This window comes from Tenrec ecaudatus, chromosome 1 (genome assembly GCF_050624435.1).
Source record: "Tenrec ecaudatus isolate mTenEca1 chromosome 1, mTenEca1.hap1, whole genome shotgun sequence".
Taxonomy (NCBI): domain Eukaryota; kingdom Metazoa; phylum Chordata; class Mammalia; order Afrosoricida; family Tenrecidae; genus Tenrec; species Tenrec ecaudatus.
This window is the reverse complement of record NC_134530.1, coordinates 196,377,656-196,399,489: the sequence shown is the minus strand read 5'-3', so window position 1 is coordinate 196,399,489 and position 21,834 is coordinate 196,377,656. Positions and strand designations below refer to the sequence as shown.

Sequence of the window (21,834 nt, the reverse complement as noted above, 5' to 3'; positions counted from 1 at the left end):
GAGGAGGAGGAGGAGGAGGAGGAGAAGGAGAAGAAGAAGAAGGAGGAGGAGGAGGAGGAAGAGGAGGAGGAGGAGGAGGAGGAAGAGGAGGAGGAGGAGGAGGAGGAAGAGGAGGAGGAGGAGAAAGAGTAGAAGAAGGAGAAGGAGAAGAAACCACCAGTGGGCAGCTCCAGGAAGAGTCAGAGCCGCCATTAAACATGCTCACCACTTTTCTTCCAGAGACTTCATCACGTGGCCTTGGGCAGCTAACAATGAGCCCGTGGTCACTTGACTCATGTGAGGGATTTGGCTGATAATAGGGGTGCTGCACTGCAACAGCTCTTCTGAAAACAAACGTTAGAAAGGGGGAAACAATGACAACATCCTCTTGTCTGCCATTTCTCATGTTTCTGTCCCCATCTCAAAATCTCACTCTCTCAGAATCTGATTCATTTCTGAATCCTTCCCCGCCACCCCACCCCCCAATTTGATGACACTTTTACCAAAAGTCTTGAAATTACTTTTGAAAAGTTATGTGGAAGTGTCCAAGGAGGCTTTACAAGTTCATAGAAAATAGATAAAAAAGATAAAGGAATCTTCCCACAAACTCCTAGGAACCCCCCGCGTTTGGTTTAGATCCCTATGTCCCCCCTTTGCCTAAGGGCAAAGACAGTTTTAAAGGACTTATTTCTGCAGATGGTTTGAATTTTTCTTGGAAAAGTAGGAAATAAACAGCAAACATAAGAGTGAATGATTAAAATTGAGTTCCTGGGGCAAGTAAAGAATCCACGATTATGAATTAGTGCCTCAAGAATAATATGATTCTCCAACTATTCAGAGATAGTTGTATAAAATAATAAGATGTGAAAAGTTAGCAAGGGCAGGATATAACACTTTTTTTCTCTTCTTCCTCATTTGAAATGATGTATAAGACTCAGCACCCTAAGACTCAATGAATACATATTTCTTAAAAACCAAAATTTGCCAATTTTACCCTTTTCATTTTTATAAAATTTATAACTCGATGTTGGTTTACTGTGGCAATAAATAAATAATTAAATAAACACATAAAACTACTGTTCCTTCCCATCTTTTCATCTGAACCCACACAGAAGGCTCTTTTGTCATTGCTCTTTACTTCCAGAGTGGAATTACCAGGAGGAACCTTGGTGAGGCTGTTGGGTAAGCAGGGGTTCTAATGTCCAAATCAGTTACAAACCCATTAGTTGCTCCATGGAACGAAGAGGTTATCTTCTCCCATCAAGAGTAGCAGCCTAGGAATCCACTCGATTACACTGGGTTTGATTTTGGGTTCTGGAAGATGTAACCAAACCCTTTCCCCCTCTATAATAATTTGTAAAGTAAATTAAAATGGGCCAAGTTTACTCTACCACCCTAGGTCATGAGAAAACAAGACAAAATTGATTAAATAAATATTTTCTAGCAGAAAGGTATCCTTTCCAGTGCAAATTTGCCCATGATCTGCGGGGGGTAAGTGCTCTAACTTTGGCTTTGTATCGAACGCCAGCCTATTGGATTTGAGGGTTCAAAGCCTTGAGTATGAATTCAAGCCACGCCAGCTGGTCAGGCTATTTCACCTTTCTCGCAGCTAAAATGACACTATCTACTCTACCTTACACAGGTACTTCCAGGATTAAATAAGGTGTCATGGGGATAACTGTACAAATAAAAGTGGTTGAAATGTTTGGCCACCTTCATTGTACCACAACCCTATATTTGAAAATGTAAATGCTAAGATATGTGCAATAGCTTGTCCTTGGCTTCTTTTACTACGCGCATTATCTTGAATCTTTCATTGTTGAAGCTCTCTGCTTTTATTGTCCCTTTCCATGTCTTTTTGGCAATTTTGCCCCTGTGGTCTCTGCACTGTGCGCTCTCACAGTGCTCACCCAGACCGGCTCTCCCAGGGCACTGAGGGAAGGAGGAAATGGCGGCAGGGATGCCTACCCGGAGGTACTCTGCCATGGAAGAAAGTCTTGATTACATTTTCACGGAGGGTCTTGTGTAGGATCTCATTGGTCTCAGAAGTGATCTTATGCACGGCTAGCAGGAATTGCAATGGGGTCTCACACTTCCGTTCTTTGAGGAACTCCTTGAAGTAGTCCAAGTGGGAAGCATTTAGGAGAACTTCCATCAAGTTTCTGGCAAATGAGAAAGCATCATTGATGGAGGGAAAGGTGTGATGACCTTGGATTCTATTCTGATTAAGAAACAGGAAAAGCATCTCCCAGATTATCGCCATGGGTGAAGGGCATAGTGCATGAATAAGCTAATGCACCTGTTTCCTCAGAGAGAAACTTGAACTGTTGTGTACGCTTCCTTCACTTGATCCAATCATCTGCAACCAGTGGGAGAGCGAGAGATGATGTGTCTTTCCTCCCTCCCTCCACCCAGGAAACCTTCTTTCTCACATTATGTATATGAAAAACTCCTCTTTGGTAGCCATTTTTGTGAAGCAAAGTATGGCTTGTGGGATGGTTATGAATCAATAGTTATTACTTTCCGCTGCTGATTTCTCCTTTCACTGCCCCTCAGATTTGTTTAGTTCTTCGCCAGTGCTGTAGAGTCCAGTTGTGACTCCTAGCGGCCCCCTGTGGCAGAGAACCGCCCCATCAGCTTTTCTAGGCTGTACACTTTATGGGAGCAGATGGTCAGATCTTGCCTCCCTCAGGGGTTGGGTAGGCTTGAACCACTACTGTTAGGTGGTCTGTGGGGTTCGACATTGCACCACCAGCACTCCTTGCTTCAACGACAGCCACTCCTAAAGCTGCTTCACTGCCCCTCACTCGTGCTGCCCTACGGCGGCGTACCCTTGGGAAATTTCTGCCTCCTCCGGACTTCCCGGGGGGGGGGTGTGGTAATTTTGAAACTACCATGGGAGAAAGATGAGGCATACTATTCCAGTACAAAGTTACAGCCTTGACAACCCACAGGGGGCAGTTCTACTCTGTTCCCAAACCCAGTACCAGACAACTAACAATATACATGCCTTTTCTAAACATTTCATATACATGGAATTATAAAATACGGAGTCTCTTTTGCTCAGCTTATTTCACTTAGTATAATGATTTTTACAGTTCATACATGTTATAGCATATAATAGTCTATTTTTTTCATTGCCTAATACACTTTGCTTATTCACTATCTGATTTACTCTCCATTTTTGGCAATTATAAATACTACTGCTGTAAATATTTGCAGTCCAGTCTTTGTGTGGACATAAGTTTTAATTTCTTTTGGTAGATATTTAGGGATGGAATTAGGATGTTCTGTGCGGTAGTGGTTATATGTTGTGCTGATAAATGCAAGGCCAGCAGTTCAAAACTACTGGCCCCTTTCTGCTTTCTGCTCCTGTAAAGATTTTATAGTCTCAGAAACCCACAGGGGCAGTCTTGCTATGTCCTATAGAGTCACCGTGAGTCAGAATTGACTCTAAGGCAGTGAGTTGTGGTAAATTTATGCCTACCTATTTAAGAAAATTCCTATTTGCTTTCCAAAGTGGTTGTATTACTTTAAAATTCCACCAGCTATGTATGAGGGTTCCCTACATCCTCACTAATGTTTTGCATTATTTGTCTTCTATAAAATTTCCCACCTCCTCTAGGTGTGATGAGATTTTAATTTACATGTCCCTAATGATTAATGAAGATAAAGTAAAATATTATGATAAAATGCACAAAGATCTGTAGTTAGAAAACCAAAAAGGTAGTGTATGTTGCTTATATCTTAAAACTGAAAGAGCTAAAGAAAAATAATTCAAGCTTTGATTTACAATACTGAAAGATTTTATAGGTAAGATATTGCACAGTGCAGGGAACATCAAAGGAAGATGGGAGGAATACACAGAGTTCACTGTGTGATTCCAGGCCGATGGAATACCACTGGGAATGTTTCAACACGCTGATAAAGCATTGGAAGCACTCATCTGTGCCAAGAAACTTGGAAGACGGCTCCTTGGCCACCTGACTGGAGGTGACCTGTGTTTGTAAACATTACAGAGAAATGGAACCTAATATAAGTTGCACATTATAGAATAATATCATTGATTCCACATGGTAGTAAAGTTGTGCTGAATTTCATCCAACAACAGTGGCAGCATTACATTGATAGGAAGCTGTCAGAGGTTCGGACCAGATTCAGAAGACGATATGGGATAAGGGATATCATTGCTGATGTCAGATGGATCTTGCCTGGAACAGAGGATATCAGAAAGATGTTTACCTGTGTTTCATTGGCTATAAAAAGCATTCAACTGTGTGGACCATAACAAACAATAGATAACCTTAAGAATAATGGGAATTCCAGAACACTTCTTTGTGCTCATACAGAGCCTGTACATAGAACAAGAGGCAGATGTGTGAACATACGGGAGGACTGTATGGTTTGAAATCAAGAAAGGTGTGCATCAGGGTTGTATCCAGTTACCATACATACTCAATCTGTATGCTGAGCAGATAAGCAGAAAGCCTGGATTATACAAAGAAGAATCCAGTATCAGGGTTGGAGGAAGGCTTATTTACAACCTGGGATGTGCCGAGGACACAGCCCTTCGTCCTGAAAGTGAGGAAACTTGAAGCATTTGATGGCGATCAAGGAACTGCAGCCTTCAGTGTGCATTACAAACTCAGTGTAAAGAAAGCCCAAATCCTCACCCAGGACAAGTAGGTAGCGTCATAGTAAATGAAGAAAAGATCGCAATGTCAAGGATGGTATCTTGCTTGGATCCACAACCAATGTTCATGGAAGCAACAGTAAAGCAACCAAATGACTCATTTCATTGGGTAAATTGCTGCACAAGACCTCGGCACACTGTTGAAAAGCAAGGAGGTCCCCTGAGCACTAACCTGCACCTGACGCAAGCCAGGTGTTTTCAATTGCCTCATGCATGTGAACGTGGCACATGGAATAAGGAAGACCGAAAAAGAATCCGTGGATTTGAATTTTGAAGCTGACAAAGCAGATTGAAAGTGCCATGGATGGCCAAAAGAACAAGCATCGGTCCTAGAACAAGTATAGTTAGAATGCGCCTTCGTAGCAATTTTGGCAAGACTAGTCTCCGTACTTTGAACATGTTGTCAGGAGAGACCAGTCCCTGGAGGAGGACATCGTGTTCGGTCAAGTAGAGGGGCAGTGAAAGAGAGGAAGGCCCATGACAAGAGGGGCCATTGACACAGTGACCGCAACAATGGACTCAGACATGAGAACAACTGTGACGATGGCCCAGGGCCACGCAGTGTTTCTTTCTGATGGACATATGATCTCGGAGGCAGAGGGCGTTGATGGCACCTAACAACGACAACTAATGATATTGAGCATTTTTTCATGGGAATAAGGCACGTGTGTATCTTTGTTGAGTAAAATGCCTATTCAAATAACTTTCCCATTTTAAATTAGGTCACTGACTTTTATTGTTGAGTTAAAAGGTTTTTAAAAAATATATATTCTGGATACAAAACTTGAACATACATTTCAAAATATTGTCTCTCTGTGCATATTAACTAAGAAACTTTTGCCTAACCCAAAGCCATGAAGATTTTTTTCTGTTTTTATGTAATAATTATATAGTTTTGGCTACTACATTCAGATTTGAAAAAGTATTTTGAGCTAAATTTTGTGTTTGATGTAAAGTTTGTTTTTGTATGTGGGCATCCAATTGTCTCATTCAGCATCATTTGCTAAAAAGAATAGTCCTTCCCTCATTGAATTGCTTGACATTTTTGTGGAAAGTATATTGACAATAAATTTAAGAAATTCTTTCTAGACCCTTAATTTTGCTCCACTGATCTATTTTTCCAAGTATATGTCAGTACTACACTTTTGCAATTACTGTCATTTCCAAGGGAAATGAAAGTTTTCCCACTTTGTACTTTCTATCAAAACTGGCTGGCTATTTGGGGTCCTTTACATTTCCATAACATTTTAAGGTCATGTTGCCAATTTCTGAAAAGAAAAAAAAAACCTTGCTGGAATTTTATGTTGAATCTATTAATCAGTTTCAGGAAAAATACTACTTTAACATCATGAGTAAGCAAATCCATTAACATAGACTGCCTCTCAACTTATTTAGTTGTTCTTGAATTTCCCTCAGCATTGCATTGCAAATTTTTTAGTGTAGAAATCTTGTGGTAATTACATAATCTACTGTCAACTTGAGTGAAGGGACAGTCTAGCCTGTCAATCAAGTCATAACCAATAAGACCTCTGTATGGGTATGGGCTTCTCCTGAGGATTCTGGGAACTCCTGTCTTCCTTCCTGGAAGCAGGACACACACTCTCCCTGAGAGACATTCCTGTTGTCAAGCTACATAGAGCTATGCTGATGGAGTCAGAGCCCTGGAGCTGAAGGAGCCACATGGAGATCCACACCAGTGCTGAGATGCTTCCACCGCCACTGGATCCACAAGACTTTCTTTTTTTTCCCCACAAGACTTTCTTATACACATATGAGCATCTATGAGTTTATTTCTCTAGTCAACTCAGACTAACACATACTTGTTTGATTTATTTCAAGTATTTTCATTTTTTTCTGATGCTTAAATGAATGTAACTATTTTCTTAATTTCAATTTTGGCTTGTTAATTTTTAGTTTATGGAAGTACAACTGAGTTTTGTATATTTATCTTGTATCTTGTGACCTTGCTGAACTTGTCTAGCTCTACTTGGTTCTCTTGTGGATACATACAGGATCATGAGAATCATTTGAATGAACAATAGTTTTTACTTCTGCCTTTCCTATCTGAATTTTTACACCCTCATCCTGATTATATTGACTACAATTTCCAGAATAAAGCTCGCTACAAGTGGGAAGACCAGGCACACATGTCTTCTTGTTTATCCTATGGAAAAAGCATTTGGTTTTAGACCATCGCCTTCCCAAAGAACAAACAAATCTGTCTTGAAACAAGTAGAACAAGAATGCTCCTTAGAAGCAAAGATGGTGAGTCTTCCTAAATAAAGAACACAGGGCAGCATAAAAAATAAAATAAAATAAGATGGTGAGAGGGGCAGTGAAAACAAGGAAAACCTTTGACAAGATGGACTGATACAGTGGGTGCAACTATGGGATCCAACACAAGAAAACTTGTGAGGAAGATGCAGGACCAACCACCGGTCCTGCATCTTCCAACTGACTCATGAGCATGGCATCTTCTTCCATTCAGGTGAGTCTCTTTTAGTTTATTGTAGGTGTGCATCTTTAATATTCTTCGTACAGGCATTTGTTCTTTTTTTGTTATGATTAATCATTCTACTGGGGGCTTGTGAAGTTCTTATCACACTCCGTACATCCATCCTCTGGGTCAAGCACATTTATTGCCATCACCATTCTCAAAACATTTTCTTTCTACTTGAGCCCTTGGTATCAACCTCTCATTCTTTTTCCCTCCCTCCTCCACCCTCCTTCCATCATGAACCCTGGATAATTTATAAATTATTCTTATTTTGTCATGTCATACACTGACTGATGTCTCCCTTCACCCACTTTTCTGTTGTGGGTGAAGGGAGGGGGTTATATGTAGATTATTGTGATTGGTTCCCCCTTTCTCTCCCCACCTTCCCCCTCCCCTCCTGGTATGGCTACTCTCATTATGGGTAGTGAGGTTTATCTGTCCTGGGTTCCCTGTGTTTCCAGCTCTTATCTTTACCTGTGTACATACTCTGGTCTAGCTGGATTTGTAAGGTAAAATTGGGGTCATGATACTGGGGGGGGGGGAGTGACCAGGGGAAGGAAGCATTAAAGAACTAGAGGAAAGTTGTATGTTTCATCAGTGCTATACTGCACCCTGACTGGCTCATCTCATCCTTGTGACCCTTCTGTAAGGGGATGACGATTGTCCACAGATAGACTTTGGGTCTCCACTCCACACTCCCCCTCTTTCACATTGATATGATTTTTTTTTGTTCTGGGGGCATTGTGTTCTTTGGTTATATTTATTCATACATATTTCATCTTTTGAACAGCTAATATAAATGGCAATGTTTTCTTGATTTCCTTTCCAGAGTTCTCTTAATGAGCATAAAATAATCTCACTGGTTTTGATGTATTGATCTTGTACCTTAACACTTCGTTGAATTTTTATATTAGTCCCAACAATTTTCTTGCTGAGTATTTGGGAATTTTTTTCATATAGAATCCTATCTGAAAATGGTATTTTGTTTTTTTCTTTGTTAATGTGGGCTTTTAATTTTTCATTTCTTGCTTTATATCTCTGGCTAAGACTTCCAGCACATTATTGCATAGACAAGAATAAGGGGACTGCTTTCAGTTTCTCTTCATTGAAAGTAATGTTGGCCATTGGTTATGTATATTTTTTAATATTTATCATGTTGAGGAATTTCCCTTCTACTTCTATTTTGACACATGTCAAAATATGGCATATGCATAAGAGGTGGGAAAATTTGGAAATCTACACAAAGACAGCTAATTTTATCATTAGACATGTTGAAATTAAAAAGAGACCTTATACCAGAAAGAGGAAGAATAGCCAGATCCTCTCTTACCTGGGTCTCATTGAGGGTTTCCTTATACTTGTCTTTTTATAGGATGTTTTCCTTTGAACGGGTTCAGTTATCTTTGGCCGCCTTATAAATTCCACTTTATAATCTGGTGAAAAGTTTGGGACATCATGTTATAAGAGACATTGCAGAAAATAAAAAAGGATGATGTAGCAAGGATATTTATCAGACATTAAGTGTAGGTGGGAAAATTGCAGTCTTTATAATTGCTGTCAAATCAGGTCATTTTCACTAAAAACAAGGGGTAAAAGATGATTTCTAACCATAAGACTGACTCAGTCTATGCTGGCCTATATAAATCTGTTGGTACTAGGTATTGGGCATCTTCATCAGAGAAACAGCTGGCACCAAATCCATTATATTTCTTTTCATGGTCACATTAGTCTATAGTAAACACCATCCCTCTCGCAATCAGCAACTTGTAACGGACCATCCTGCATCCATTGACATCACTGTTCTTATCTTAAACAAGCCACTTGACCTTGGGAACCTTTGCTCTGTCATTAACAAAACCAAACCAGATGAAACCTGTTGCCTTGGAGCTGGTTCTGGTTCATGGCGACATTGTATGCTATAGACTAAGACTTCTATTTGGCTGCAATATTTATCTAAGTAGTTCATCAAACCATTCTTCCACTGAATCACTGCATGAGCTTAAACTCTCTACCTTAGATTAGCAATGGTTGTGAACTGCTGTGCCAACCAGATTCCTTGTAATCAAATTTTTCCATATTCTCAAGCACTTTTTCAGAGTTCCCTCCACCTTCTTGCTTTCACTAAAATATTTTCCCTAAAGACTCTGCTATCACTGCATACTTCTCAAATGCTGAGTATTTCTTTTATCACACCACACATAATTCAGAGTTAATATTCTGATTTTCTATTGTCATTTAGAGATAATCATTCAAAAATCAAAACATTCGTATTGATGAAGGCATTTCCCTTGCAAATGAAAACCAGAAAAGGGTGCCCTTTAAACACCATGCTTATTTAATATTGTTCTGCTCATCTTATCCAGAATTATAAGGCAAGAAAGGGAGGTTAAAGGCATTCAAACTGGGGGAAAAGAAGTAAATGTCTGTTTGTAGATTATATGATCCTATCCATAGAAAACTATATTAGTTCATATATATACTAATCAAAAGATTCAACAAATCTAGGACACAAGATCAGCATTCAAAAATTACCTGGATTCCTTCACAGAAAGAGAGCTTTGAAAAGAAAATCAAGAAAACAATAAAATTTCCAAAATGTACCCAAAAGATGAAATGCTTAAAAATACATCTATCCAGAGAAACAAAATACATGAACAAAGAAAATTACAAAATACTATTTCTAGAACCCAAAAGAAATCTACATAAATGCTCATAGATAGAAAGATTTAACATTGTGGAAATGTCAGTAGTGCCCAAAGTGATCTAAAGATATAATGCATTCCTTTTCCAACATCATTCTTAAGAGATGCAAAGACTAATTGCCAACATTGTACGGAAAGGAGATTCAGCTAAGCAAAGCACTACTATAAAAGAAGAATGAAGTAGGAGGCCTCTCATGTCTTGATCTAAAAACCTAGTCTACAACCAAAGTGGTCAAAACAGCCTGGTAATTGTACAGTGATAAACATGCAGACCAATGGAACAGCACTGAGAACTTGGGAGTAAATTCATTCACCCATGGACAGATGATCTCTGACAAAGGATTAACATACATTAAATGGGGAAAACATAATCTCTTCAATAAATAATGCTGGCAAAACTGGATATCCACCTGCAGAAAATAAAACAGAACCCATACCTCATGCCATTAAAAAAGCAAACTCAAGATGGATCAGAGACCTAAAGGTTAAACCTAGACTATGAATATCACCAATGAAAAAATAAAGACAAACCTAGGGTTCCTAATACATGTCACAAATACACTAGTAAACATAACTGAAAACATATAAACACTAGAAAAGATACTAAATGATGGGGCTTCCTAAAAAGTAGTTAACTGTATGCATTAAAGTTTCTACAAAAGAGTTAAACGAGGACCCAGACATTGGGAAAGAATTTAGGGCCATTATTGGCACACTAGACAAGGGAAAAGTCTAAATTTTTTAGAAAATTTCAATATCTCAACAAGAAAAAGAATCTCACTTAAAAGTGAAGAAAAGACCTGAACAGACACTGAACCAAAGCAGATATCCAGGTGGCCAACAATCACATGAAGATACGCTCATGAATTTTAGCCATTCTCAAACTCAATCTCTATACCATCAAGTTCATTCAAGCTCACAGAGCCCCTATAGCACGGAGTGGAATTGCCCCCATGGGTTTCCAAGGCTGCCAATCTTTACCAGAGCAGAAATCTCATCTTCCCCCTGCAGAGGCTGGGAGGCTAAATTGCGGACCTTACAGTTAGTAGTCCCATGCAAAGTCAGCATTTTGAACCCATCGAGCCTCCTTCATTAGCCATTAAAGGGATGCAAATCCAAACAACATTAAGAAAGATATCAGCTCACCCAAGAATAGCAAAATTCAAAGCAACAGAAAACAACAAATATTAGTGAGAGTGTAGAAAGACTAGTACCCTCACACTCTGCTCTAGGGGCTGCAAAATGGAAAATGGTGTGGACCTTCCTCAAAGAGTTAAAAATAGAATTACTGTCTGGCCCAGAAATCTATCTTCTTGGTATTTATCCCAGACAAAGAAGAGTCACAGCACTAATAGATATATGCACACACATGTTCCTCATAGCACTAGTCATAATAGCAAAAAGATGGGACTAATGTAAATGCCCATCTATGGAAGAAAGTACAAACAGACAATAGTACATACACACCATGGAATACTATACAGCATGGAAAAAGAATGATGAATCTGCAAAATAGCTCATAATTTGGGTGAACCTTATTCAGAGTGAAATCAGTCAATCATAAAATGACAAATATTAGATGATACCACTATTATAAAAAACCAATAAGATATTTTGATATTAAAAGACAAATTATTTTATTGTTACCATGGGTGGTAGAGGAAGCCCTGTCTAGAGGGTAGAAAATGTCGCATGAAAGCAAAGGCAATAGATAATAATGTGGATGTTGCCAAAAAGTGCTGGAGGCAGGGGAAAACACCTAGAGGAGTGCAAATGTAAACAGTAACCGAGGTAGATATTGTTCAGTACACAATTGTTCAACAAAGATGATCTTTGAGGAGATGCATGGACAGACAGGCCGAAAGTTGTGGGAGAGGGTAGAGAGTGTCTTCACAAACATCTGTATGGTTGACAGAGGACATGTGTACATGGACATTTACTTTGGTTGCACATATATCCATGAATGTGGTAGAGCACGCAGGAAGCTACAAACACCTCTTGGACATAACCAACCATCTTGAGAGAATGAGTCACTGGCCCTGGGGTCTCAGGCCATAATCATAGAAGACCCCAAGGTCGGGTGGTTTAGCATAGTCCACGCAGATAATGTGCTGTACCCACCTCGGAGAGTAGTGACCCAAATCTTAATTGCTCCTGAGCAGCCATCTAAGGTGAACCTATTGGTATCTCCCTGTTGGGAGGGAAAAAGAGTGATGAAAACCAAAGACACATGAAAACAATGAGGCCAATGGGATAATGGGTCATGTGAACATTGGTTTCCACAACTTGAGCTCAGAAGAACTAGACGGTGCCCAAGGACCACTACCAATTGCTCTGAAAAGGATCATATTAGGAGGTCTTCGATAGAGTGTGAGGAAAATGTTGAATCAAACTCAGAATCATAAAAGATATCAGTATTACTGATCAGAAAGAAATTGGTGGAACTTCTGAGACTGTGGCCCTTAATGACTCTTCTGGTCTGGAAATAAATGTACTCTCCCCCAAAGGCTCTATTTTTCACCAAACAATAGACAGGTCTACACAAGTAACATCAGGGAAGTAGGAGCAACGGACACAGGGCACAGGGAGGCAGTGGGAAAGGGATGTGACATTCAGGGAATTGTAATGAATAAGATGAAAGAAAATGTATAAGCAGTGTTAAATGTAAGACTGATGATCTGCTTTGTAAACATTAACCTCGTTTATAGTAAAGAGCTAAACATTTTTAGGTTCTTAAAAATGAAAAATACTCATAAATAGTGAATTATCAAAGTAAAAGCAAATACTGCCAGTTTCTCAAAAATCTAAATACAGACTTAGACTGTTGCTGCTGTTCAGTGCTGACTCCGTTAACCTTACTGTACAACAAAATGAGACACCGCCTCATCCGACATCGTGCACACAATGGCTGCCATGTTTGAGCCACTGTTGCAGCTACTGTATCAACGCATCTCCTTACGGTCTTCCTCTTCTTCCCTGACCCTCTACTTCACAAACTGTGGTGTTCTTCTCCAAGGACCGGTCACTGTTGCTAACATGCCCAAAGTATACTAAGGTGTCCAGAGCACACGAGAGAAAGTCTCACTATCTTCACGTTTAAAGAGCTGTACTTCACAGGTGACTAACAAGCACATGAAAAAAATGCTCACAAGCTCTAGCCATCAGGGAGATGCAAATTAAAACGACAATGACATATCACTTCACACCCTCAATGTTAGCCCAATTCAAAAAGAAAAGAACAAATGCTGAAGAGAATGTGGAGAATTAGGTGCTCATGTACACTGCTGGTGGACTTGTAAATAGATACAATCACTATGGAAATGATACGGTGACACGTAAAGCAACTGGGAATTGAAACCCCTATGATCCAGCAACACCACGGTAAGGCTTCCACCCTCAAAAACAAGACACCCAGCCTGCGTGTGCTCTCCCATGTTCACAGCAGCACAGTTGACAGCAGCACAGTTGACAGCAGCAAGAGCGTGGAAGCAGCCCAAATGCCCAGCGGTGGGAGAAGCTGTGGTACATACACATGATGGAATATTACACATCTCTAAAAACAGTGCTGAAACATTGAAACACCGCACGACATGGAAGCATCTGGAAACCATGATGCTGAGTGAAGTTAGTCTATCACAGAAGGACAAAACGTTGTATGAGTCCACTCTGATAAGGAGAGAGAGATTCAACAAATCTTAGGGAACAGCCTGCATACTGACCATGAATCATACATCACTCCCTTATGTGTACTTCGTAAGAATCACATCGAAAGAGGAGCCTTCCCATTGGTGGGAGTCTCTCCTTCAAGAAGCAGAAAAAGGGAGAAGACCGTGCACTTGATGCTACACAACATTGAGACTAGCCTGCGACAGATCAACAGGCTCTCCACAGCAATGAGAGGAGAACCTTGCTGGAAAATCCAGTGAAGATCAGGGGAGGGAGCGTCCACTCTTCAGAGGAGGCGCTGATGTTTCTATTGGTGGGTACAATGGGTCAGCAAAGAGAAGCAACCTCACATTGGGCACAGATGAAAGCAGGGATAATTGTAGGGGACCTAAGGGGAGAATGAGCCTGATGTTATAATCCTGGCTAGACACTTCTACATGCTTCTACATGTTCACCTTTGGTGAACAGCGCCATGGACTAAGCGGTATGATGGTCTTAGACTCTTGCCTTACAGGGAACTGGGCGTCCCCCTAGGGCCACACCAGAAGGACTCAGGTGGAAACCGTACTGAATGAACTGGTCTCTACCTCAAAACTATCGTACCTTTGGACTTAGGATTGAAATACTCTGATTGGACAGGAAGCAAAGGATGGCCACTGTGGACATGGTGGTCGTTGGACCTTGGGTGGGACCCCGGCTTAGTGGGTATCATGAAAGGGGATTCAAAACCACTCGTAGATATATACCCCCAAAATATTTAGACAAAATATTGAAAACAAAGCAAAGAAATGTCTAGAAAAATGGAAACCATTGCAATCTTTGTGATCTTGGACTGGAGCAACACTAATATTATTTTAATTGGATTACGTTAAAATTTAAAATTTTTGTCCATGAAAGCCAGCATGACAGAAAGGCAAGAAAAAGATTTCGGCATAGTTGGCGGTGACTTCTATGTAAAACATGTCAAGAAAACTTTAAAATAAAACAAATCAACGATCAACAAGGTTGTGGTTAGGCGTCGTTAGACACCCTACACATGACAGAATGAAACCCCACCGGTCCTGCACAACTGTGGCCCTGCGGGAGCCCCCTTGTCACTGCCTTTCTGCGTCAGCAAGCATGATGTCCTTCCCCAGGGCCGCTCTCTCTCTCCCGATAACAGGTCCAAAGTCTCCTCTTCCTCATGTCTGGGTGTACTTCTCCCACGATCGATCTGTCCACTTGGCAGTCCATGGTATTTTCAGTATTCTTTGCTAGCCCATCATTCAAAGGCGCCCATCTTCCTGCAGTCTCCCGTACCCAGTGCCCAGCTTTCACAGGCACAGGAGGCGATGCAACCCATCACGGTTTGGGTCAGGCGCCCCTTCGCTCTCAAAGCAACATCCTTGATCTTCAACATTTTAAGGAGATCTTGTGCAGCAGGTTTGCCCAATGCAATGTGTAATTTGAGCTCTTCCCTGCTGCTTCCATGAGCAGGGCTCGTGAATCCAAGCAAGATAAAAGGCCTTGACAACTTCAACCGTGCCTCCATTGATCCCCGGGCTACCTAGTCATGCCGCTGTGAGAAGGTGTGCTTTCTTCACAGGGAGCTGCAGCCCATACTGGAGGCTGCATCCTTGGTCGTCACCAGCAAATGCTTCGGCTCTTCACTCTCGACAAGCACGGCGGTGTCATCTGTGGATCGCGGGCTGTTAATTAGCCTTCCTCCCATCCACTGCCACATTCTTCTTCAGATAGGTCCAGCGCCTCCGGTGACTTGCTCAGCATACAGACTGATAAGTGTGGCGAAAGGATACAACCCTGACACACACCTTTCTGTACTTTTTAACCTTAACAATTAAAAAAAGCTGTCTAAAATTTTTTTTAATGTTTATTATGACTTATTGGGAATTATAAGACCTCTGTGTTGGGCCGCTATCAACGCTCCAGGACAACTACCATCAGTGGAGGAACGAGTGAATAAAACAAGCATGCGATGCACACTGACACCTGCGGGTAAAAAGCCCGAGGAGAACCAGGGCATCTGCCTACTTCCAAAGTATCATCTCGGGGGGAAATAGTAACATTACAATTAAAGACCCATAGCTGCCACTTTATTGAGCAAAATTAATGTCCTCATTACTGGGACAAATCAACACCCAATGCAGTGAGAGGGACACAACCTCTCAACAGAGAGTCCCTGGGTTAATGAGATCTTTTAATTGGGTCTTTAAAAATCTGTAAGTAAGTCAGACCTGGTACATAGTTCTTTTTGAAATTTTTCTTATTTTAGGCCTACTTATAACCAGACTTGCTATTATTTGTTGATCCAAACGAGCTTGTGTGTCACAAAAGAATTTAAGTCAAGCAACAAAGCCCACATGGAAGAAGCACACCAATCTGTGTGATCAGTAGGTGTTGATAGGATCAGGTATCAGGCATCAAAGAACAAAAAATCCTATCATTGTGAATGAGGGGTAGTGTGGAGTGGAGACCCAAAGCCCATCTGTAGGCAACCGGACATCTCCATACAGAAGGGCCGTGGGGAGGAGACAAGCCAGTCAGGGTGCAGTATAGCACTGATGAAACATACAACTTTCCTCTAATTCTTCAGTGCTTCCTCCCACCCACTATCATGATCCAAATTCTACCTTACAAATACAGCTTGACCAGAGGATGTACACTAGTAGAGATCAGAGCTGGAAACACAGGGAGTACAGGACTGATAAACCCCTCAGGACCAATAACGAGAGTAGAGACTCTGGGAAGGGAAGGGGAAGGTTGGGGAGAAAGGGAAATTGATCACAATGATCTACATATAACCCCCTCCCTGGGGGACGGACAACAGAAAAGTAGATGAAGGGAGACATCAGACAGTGTAAGACATGAAAAAAAAAAGATAAATTATCAAGATTTCATGAGGGAAGGAGGGTTGTGGAGGGAGGGGGAAAATGCGGAGCTGATGCCAAGGGCTCAAGTAGAAAGAAAATACTTTGAGAATGATGAGGGCAACAAATGTACAAATGTGCTTGACACAATGGATGGATGTATGGATTGTGATAAGAGACGTATGGACCCCCCCCCCCAATAAAATGATTTAAAACAAAACAAAAAGAATTTAAGTCAGTTCCCATTGTACTTTTCCTCCTTTTACAACCACTCAGACCAGGGTTTAGGTCTGATAGGTAAGGAATCTGGAGGGTGTTTATTGCTGTAATCCTTCTCTTATTTAAAATTTAAATGTATTTCTTATTAATATTTCCCTTCTAATTGTCAAGTGTGACACCTACAAAGAAAAGCACATTATATGCAGTTGGACAGCCCATCCGTCAAAGCTGCGACAGCTTTTTAAAGTTCTAGCAATAAAAAAACAAAAGTGAAGGGGAAACACATGGGGATGATGTCTCCAGTGGACCCCTCTGACCACAGACCAGGGGTGAGAATGGCCATAACGAGGTTAAAAATACAATGCCTCATCACTTGATCTCAATTTTGACCCATTTTAAAGTTGTTCTGGTTTTTAATATTTTTCTGTTTTCTTTTCACCTTGAAGAGCTCTGGTGGTGGAGTTGGGCTGAGAGCCACATTGTCGGCAATTCAAAGCAGCAGCTCCACAGGAGAAAGACTGTTTTATTTACGCTGGCAGACAGTTACTGTCTCGGAAACCCACCTAGGGTTGCTGGAAGTCAGCGTTGATTAGATGGCAGTGAGTTTGGTTTTCAGTTGGGATTTTTCTCTATTTTATTTTGCTATTGTTAGCTTTTTTGACTTTTTGTATTCTTGTATGTTTTTGGTATATGAAGTCCAGGATGGTGAATCTGTGAAGACAGTAACTACATTGAGATGGTTCCTTGGAGGAACGGCAGGGGAGCTGGGGGAAATGGGGAGCTAATAATAAAGAGTACAAGAATAAAGATGCTCCAAAATTGATTGTGGTGACATTGCACACCTCTGTCTGAGATCATAGCACTTGTATGATATGTGCAAGAAGTGTCTATGAAACTTCAAAGAATGATCTCCGGAAAAATTTTACTTGCATGTTTTATCAATGATAAGGTTTGATAATTTCTACCTTCTAGGGGTCACCATTCTTTGGAATGAGGATGAATATGTATCTTTTCGAGTCATTTGGAAAGGTAGCTGTCTTCCAAATTTCTTGGCCTAGACGAGTGAGTGCTTCCAGTGCCTCATTCGCATGATGAAATAGTTCAGTTGGTATTCTGTCGGTTCCTTCAATGTAAGTTGGATCTCTTTCTTCAGTACCATCAGTTCTTGATGATATGCTAGCTCTTGAAATGGTTGAGTGTCTACTAGTGTTTTTTTTTAACATCGTGACTCTGTACTCTTTCCAGCTTTTATTTTAATCCTTTGTGCATTTTTCATGATCTTTTCCATAGAACCTTCCATTATCATAACTCGAGGCTTGAATGCTTTCTTCTGTTCTTTCCGTTTAAAGTCTGCTGAGTGTGTATTTCCTTTTCCGTTTTCTGACTCTAGGTCTGTGCACATTTCATTATAATATTTTACTTGGTCTTTTAGAGTTGTCCCTTGAAATATTCTGTTCAGCGCCTTTAATTCACCATTTCTTCTGTTTGGTTTAGCTCCTCTGTGATCAAGAGAAAGTTTCAGACATCAACTATTATCTTTTTTATATTATATTTTAATGACATCAACTATTATCTTTTTTATCTTATATTTTTAATGATCTTTTACTTTCTACATGTATTATGTCCTTGATGTAATCTCACAGGTCATCAGATCATCTGTCAGCATTAGTGCTTGATTAGTCAAATCTATTCTTGAGGTTGCTCTCAAAATTCAGAAGAAGATATACCCAATGTCATATTTTGGTTCTCATGGACTTATTTTAATTTTTGTCAACTTGAACTTACAAATGAGCAATTGATGGTCTGCTCCACAGTTAGAGAGTCAGGTCTCATTTAGGCTGATGATATTAAATTTCTCCATCATTTCTTCCCATAGATGTAGTCAATTTGGTTTCTGTGTGCTCCATCTGGAGAAGTCCATGTGTATTGTCAGTGTTGATATTGTTGGAAAAGGTACCTGTATTGAAGAAGCCGTTGGCCTTGCAAAATGCTATCAAGCAAATTCCAGCACCGGCTCTTCCACTCACACTGTATTTTTCATTACTGTTCCTTCCTCCCTATTTTCAATTTTTGAATTTCATTTGCCAGAAACTATCAAACTGTCTTGATTGCATGTCTGATCCATTTTAGACTGAAGACATTGACACAATTCTTCAATTTTGTCACCACTAACTTTAGTGGTTGGTGCATTAAATTTGAATAATAATTTTATTGTCTGGATTTCTTTGTATTCTGACAGATAATATCTTGCCACAGAGAGCAAGTGCTTCCAGATAGATCTTGAAATGCTTTGCTGACGGATGCAACGCAATTCTTCTTGGATTTGCTATTTCCAACATGGTGAACCATGAGAATGCCTGATTCAAAGTGGTCAGTACCAGCTTATTCGAGCTCACTAGCCTAGAATGCCAACACCAGCTCACCAATGCCTAGATTTATATGTTGCATTTCAATGTTGATGACTTCCAATTTTCCTAGATTCATTTTTGTACATTCCAAATTCCAATGATTAGTGAATGTTTGAATCATGCCCCATCAGCAAATGACGGCCCCCAAGGCTGTACTCCATGCACATCATTATGGTCAGCTCTTCTTTGAGAAGACAGCTCTCAGTCCTTTTTTGTATGCCATCCTGGCTAAGGGGCTCATGTTCTGGCACCATTTCTGACAATGTTCTGCTAATATCTATTAGTGAGGTTTTCTGTGACTAATTCCACTGAAGGAAACAATCTGTTCCTTCTTTGTAGTCTGAGTCTGTACGCTCTGCTGGACCTTGCTCGCCCTTGACACTGGGAGTATTCGAACTACCAAAGACATCTGTTCCAGCACCACAGCAACACAGAAGCCACGACAGTACGACACACTGGCAGACAAGTGGTCGAATCAAAAGACAGAAAGCAAAATATGCAATGTGGAAGAGATTTGGAATGTATTACACATAGAACAACAAACACACATACTATATGTATAACTGAAGATTGCACAAAAAATGGCTCTCGGTAATGGTAATAATTAGAGAAATCCTTATTAAAACAAAGTCCCTGAAGAAACAGGCTCACGTGGTTACTACAATCAAGGTAAAGCTTACATGTCATCTGTGTCTAGCATTCTATTTTAAATGCTGTAGTGCTCAGCTCAGATTTCTCTCAAGGAATGGGGGACCAGGCCCCTTGCCTCAGGGGGGGATGACCCTGAGACAGCGGTGAGATTCAGCCTGTTCACACCAGTTGGGCAGAAACTATACCTAATTTTCAGTTGTGTTCAGTGAGCCAGATTTTAAAATGGCCCTTGTAATCAGGGTTCTCTCAAAGGTGGCTGACTGGATAGCTGCCCCATGTGGGAATCACAAATGTACGTTCCTTACTTTTTAAAAAAATAAGTGTTATTCTTTCATTGTTCTTATTTAAATATTGACTGTATGAAATAATAAACTACCTCTTGGTCTATCTTTTTGTATACTTAAGATGGTCATTAGGGCAAGAAGCCAGCAATTAAGTTATTTGGATCCCCCCCACACACACACACACCAACACACACACACTGACCTAGAGCTTCCTGTGAGATTTGCCGAGGCCAGGTGTGACTGCCTCATAGTTCAGCATCTCTCTCTGCCCAATCCTGCTTTCCTAGCAAACTTCCTGCCACAAATCTCTGGCTACAGGAAAACTAGGAAAAGACAACTCCCCATAATTTAAAATCCCACAGAGACCAGTAGATAAGAAGGTACCAGCCAGCCAGTTGCCATCGAGTTGACTCTCACTTGGTCAAAGTAGATCTGTGCTCCAAAGGGTTTTCTATGGCTACCTTTTTGGAAGGGGACGGCTAGGTTTTTCTTCCTCGTCACCTCCCTACTGCACTTAAATCTCCAACCATTCCATTAGGAGGCAAGCTTAACTATTGACCTCGCCCAGAGATTCTAGTAAGAAAGAAGGAATGGGGACTCACCATGAACACAGCGACTTCAACAATGGGCTCAAACACAAGCAAAGATTGTGAAGATGGCACAGCACCAGGCTGTGATTCTTTTGTACATAGGAACTGCTCTGGGTCAGAACCGACTCGATGACAACATCATCATCAATTCGTATTTGAATCACGTTTCATGAAAATACCTCCCGCCTTGATTTCGAAGAAACGGATACAAAAGCCTGCTTTTGACTTCTGCTCCTTGAATGTGGGGATCCTGTCTTACCTGGTGGTCTCAAATGTATCGTTTAAACACTTGCCTATTCCAGGTACTTTTTCACAATATATTTTGTAGTCTTCACTGATCTTCTCGATGGCTGCCTTTGGATTCTTATAGCGGAGTTCCTCAAAGGTCATCTTCCTTATGTCTGCCAAGGCAGAAAGCACAGGAGAGATTGCAGTTGGCCCCTGTAGGGTCAAAGATCCAGATACAATCGTTGGCGATTTTGCCGTTAAAATGTTATCTAACTTGGACAATCGTGTTTTAATGCAGTAGTTACATAACAGAATACCAATGCTCTAGATGGAATTAAAGAAACCCCAGTGGCTCAGGAGGGTTGAAGGTACAGCCCTTTGAACGCATCCGCAGCTCGATGGGAGACAGGTGTGGCAGTGCGCTTCCATCAAGGTAACAGCCTTGAATCTTGGGGAAGTTTGCTTTGGTTTAAAACAAACAAGGAACGAGCAAATACGGATGCTTTCCCCCTTCTTACCCTTCTTACAAACCTGGCCCGTGGAAGTTTTCTGCCTGAAAGATGGTAGGACAAATGAGAACTGATTTGGAGAGAGTTATGCATCCCTTCAGACAAACACCAGAAGCATCTCACCCAGAGGAACGCTGCTCCTCCATCTGTGGGTGAGTGAGGGGCGCTTGCAAAGGCATTCCAAACCACCTCGAGGACCGGGATGCAGTTAGAAAAAGTGCATAACAGATGCCATCCTGGGACCTCTCTCTGCCTCAGCTCTGTTTCTGAGAATTTCTTTCAGAATTAACAGCTCATATATTTGAATAGCATCAATAGTTTCCTCTTATTGTCCTTTGAGTATAGTCAATCTTTTGAGAACTAGCCCCATGTTATGTCTAGCCATATGCAGTGAGTGAGGGATTACACCCTTTTTAGCCACAATGAGATGGGACAGACAATAAGCTCAACACCGACAGAAAAAAGTTTTAACAATGTTCTGGGCAACAGAAAAGAAAAATGGCATCTTGTCTCTTCCCAAAATAAAAATATTCGTTTGTTC

The 21,834-nt window shown here is 40.8% G+C and overlaps 1 protein-coding gene across 1 annotated transcript in view; it reads right to left on the bottom strand.

Moving 5' to 3' along the window:
• Window positions 1–21,834, bottom strand: part of RGSL1 (regulator of G protein signaling like 1) — a 96,471-nt gene that overhangs the window by 37,676 nt on the left and 36,961 nt on the right. The window contains exons 10-13 of the mRNA XM_075541446.1: window positions 20,850–20,957; window positions 8,500–8,602; window positions 1,948–2,141; window positions 206–323 (exon numbers count right to left, since the gene is read on the bottom strand). Coding sequence (XP_075397561.1) covers window positions 206–323; window positions 1,948–2,141; window positions 8,500–8,602; window positions 20,850–20,957 — 523 coding nt within the window. The remainder of the gene's footprint in view (window positions 1–205; window positions 324–1,947; window positions 2,142–8,499; window positions 8,603–20,849; window positions 20,958–21,834) is intronic.